Genomic DNA, 2,692 nt, shown 5'->3' with positions numbered 1-2,692 from the left:
AAGACTTGGAAAAAATTATATTAAGTGAAGTAAGCCAGGCCCAAAGAAACATAGGTCCCATGGTTTCCCTTATCTGCAATAACTAGTATATGTCTGAGTCAAGCAGAAAAGGTCAGATAAGTTGATGTTAGGGAAATGACCCTAAGATATGTATTCAATTTTTTTTTCTTTCATGTGATTGTTTCTAACACATTTATAAGATTATTTCTTTGTTGCTTTGTATGTCCCTTCCCCACGGCATAACCCCTGCTTTCACTGTATTTGATGTTGGTATAATTTGTGGAGGGGAAGGGGAAAAACAAATCGTTTAAATAGGGATACAGGTGGACCTATTGTACAAGTGGTTATGTCGAAAACGAACTTTACAACTTTGGTGGGGGGAAGGGGGGAGGAGAATTGGGTGGGGGGGCAGGGGGAGGCCGGGAAGGGATGGGAAGGGGAAACAAAGGAGGAGGCTACAATGCTTGATAAGAAATGTACTCATTATCTTGCCCATGTAATTGTAACCCCTCTGTACAGTATTTTCACAATAGAAAAAAAGAAAATAAAAGTAATCCAGTATCTGACCTTTTCCGCTTGACTCATACATATACTAGATATTGCAAATAAGGGAAACCATGGGACCTATGTTTCTCCAAATGGCTTTGTGATTGAGGCCTAGATGCAAAAAGGGGTAAAGAAGAACTCATGGTAATCAGGGTTAAAAGAATTAGTACTTGCTTTATCAAAAGTTTATAATTTTAATTCATATTCTTAATATTCTAAGGACAATGCCACACAACTAAATTTTGAATAATTTTAAGGATAAAAAATGTGTTTAACATAGGTCCCTTGGCTTCCATTATTTGCAATGACTAGTACATGCGTAGGGACAAGTAGAAAAAGCTCAAGAGCTATGTACATATGACCAGATAAGATTCTGTTAAGTGAAATGAACTCCAAGATAGGGACACAAATATTTTTTTCTTTCTTGCTATTATTCCTAACGTATTTATAATGAACCATGTGAGGTTTTTTTTTTGGTGTTGTTGTTTCTTTGTATGTTCCTCCCCCACGGTATAACCCTGTTTTCACTGTATTTGATGTCAGGACCCTGCATCTTGTATATACACTTCTCTAATTTGGGGAGGGGAAAGGAAAAGAACAAAATGCTTAAAAAAACGAATACAGGTTGACCCATTGTAACAATGAGATGTATGAGACACTATGTTACAAACGAACTTTACAACTTCAGTGTGGGGGGGGGGGGTGTAGTTGTGGAGATGGGAGGGAAGGGATGGTAGGAGAAAAACAAAGGAGGAGGCGACAATGCTTGATAGGAAATGTACTCTTTACCTTGCTCATGTAACTAACCCCTCTGTACAGTATTTTTACAATTAAAAATGTACAAAAAACATGTTTAAATAATTTAATGGGCATTTTGACTTTAAATTCCAGTAAGATTCATTTTAGGAGAATTTCCTAATTCTAACTGTCCTAGAATACTAATGAACACATGCACTCCTCCCAAAATTAATTCTTCTACTTCTGTCAAAAGTGTCTTTTTGCACACTGCCCCATCTCCTCAAAATCACTGCCACCGTTTATTCTTGTTTTCCACGAGAAAAATGTCTTCTCCTTCTTACGTCCATGCTTATTCAAAGGTGCCAGCAGAAAAGTATTTGAGCTTCTCAGAATGTATATCTTTCTCAGGAACTCAGTTATCTTCCTAAATTTCAAAGCTTTCTGATAAAGGAGTAGGAAGGGGCAGACCGATTATATAGATTTTTCTTTCTCTTTAATGAGGACTAATTATTTATCATACTTATTTTATCATTTAGTCAACTTAAATTGCATGCCTATTTTTTTTTTTCATGTCAAGAGTTTATTTACAAACATATCTAGTATTCTGAGTTGGAGAGTTTAATCCACTTTCCAGAGTCTGTACCTCTTCAATTCTTATCTGTTAAATGGTGAATTACGATACCCTTACTTCTTAAGCAGTTGGTGCCTCACTATAAAAAATGGTGCAGCAAACCCAGATCCAAAGAATACAGTCATCATGGCCAGTAACCGCCACTTGTTTTCCACTGAAAATGGCAGAGTCTTCCCCGGGCCGTGCTCATAGTGGGCCCGACGGATCACAGAGGTTGTAAACCTCCGGACGCTTTGGCCCAACATGCATGCCTATTTTTTAAGTATGTAAATTTCAGCCACTGGACTCTTGTTCACCTTCACTGAACTTACCAAACAAAATTCCAAAGTGATTGAATCCATCTCATGTCTAATAAGAATTGCTCTTATCCAGCTGCTGGTGGGTCACACCTGTATAGCTACTCAGGAAGGTGAGATCTGAGGCTCACCATTGGAAGCCAGCCTGGGAAGGGAAAACTCCATGTGACTCTTATCTCTAATTAACCACCAGAAAACCAGAAGTGAAGCTGTGGCTCAAAGTGATAACATCCTAGCTTTGAAAATAAAAGCTCAAGGACAATGTCCAGGTCCTGAGTTCAAGCCCCATGATTGACATCCCTACCAATCCTCCTCCCCCACCCTCCCAAAAAAAGAAGGGCTCTTGAGGAATTATATAAGACACAAAAAATAAATACAACCCTATCAGTCTGGATAACTACATGAGCACAAATTCCAAGGAATTCTGTGTACTTTTGTACAAACTTATTAAATCATTGGACAAGTCATTTTCTCACTGAGA

The 2,692-nt window shown here is 38.1% G+C and overlaps 1 protein-coding gene across 1 annotated transcript; it reads right to left on the bottom strand.

Annotated features, from left to right (window-relative positions):
* Nucleotides 1-1,841: 1,841 nt before the first annotated feature.
* On the bottom strand, nucleotides 1,842-2,160 carry LOC122118596 (cytochrome c oxidase subunit 7C, mitochondrial). Its single transcript, XM_042692435.1, has one exon. It carries the CDS (start codon nucleotides 2,158-2,160, stop codon nucleotides 1,969-1,971), a length of 192 nt encoding a protein of 63 aa, XP_042548369.1. The 3' UTR covers nucleotides 1,842-1,968.
* Nucleotides 2,161-2,692: the final 532 nt, after the last annotated feature.

Source organism: Dipodomys spectabilis, unplaced genomic scaffold (genome assembly GCF_019054845.1).
Source record: "Dipodomys spectabilis isolate Male_0828 unplaced genomic scaffold, ASM1905484v1 ptg000156l, whole genome shotgun sequence".
Classification (NCBI taxonomy): domain Eukaryota; kingdom Metazoa; phylum Chordata; class Mammalia; order Rodentia; family Heteromyidae; genus Dipodomys; species Dipodomys spectabilis.
Note: the sequence above shows the minus strand (reverse complement) of the source record. Positions and strands in the feature narration are given on the sequence as shown.

Bases quoted from the DNA above. Each gene is read 5' to 3' on its own strand.
- LOC122118596 (XM_042692435.1), bottom strand. From the start codon at position 2,160: ATGTTGGGCCAAAGCGTCCGGAGGTTTACAACCTCTGTGATCCGTCGG.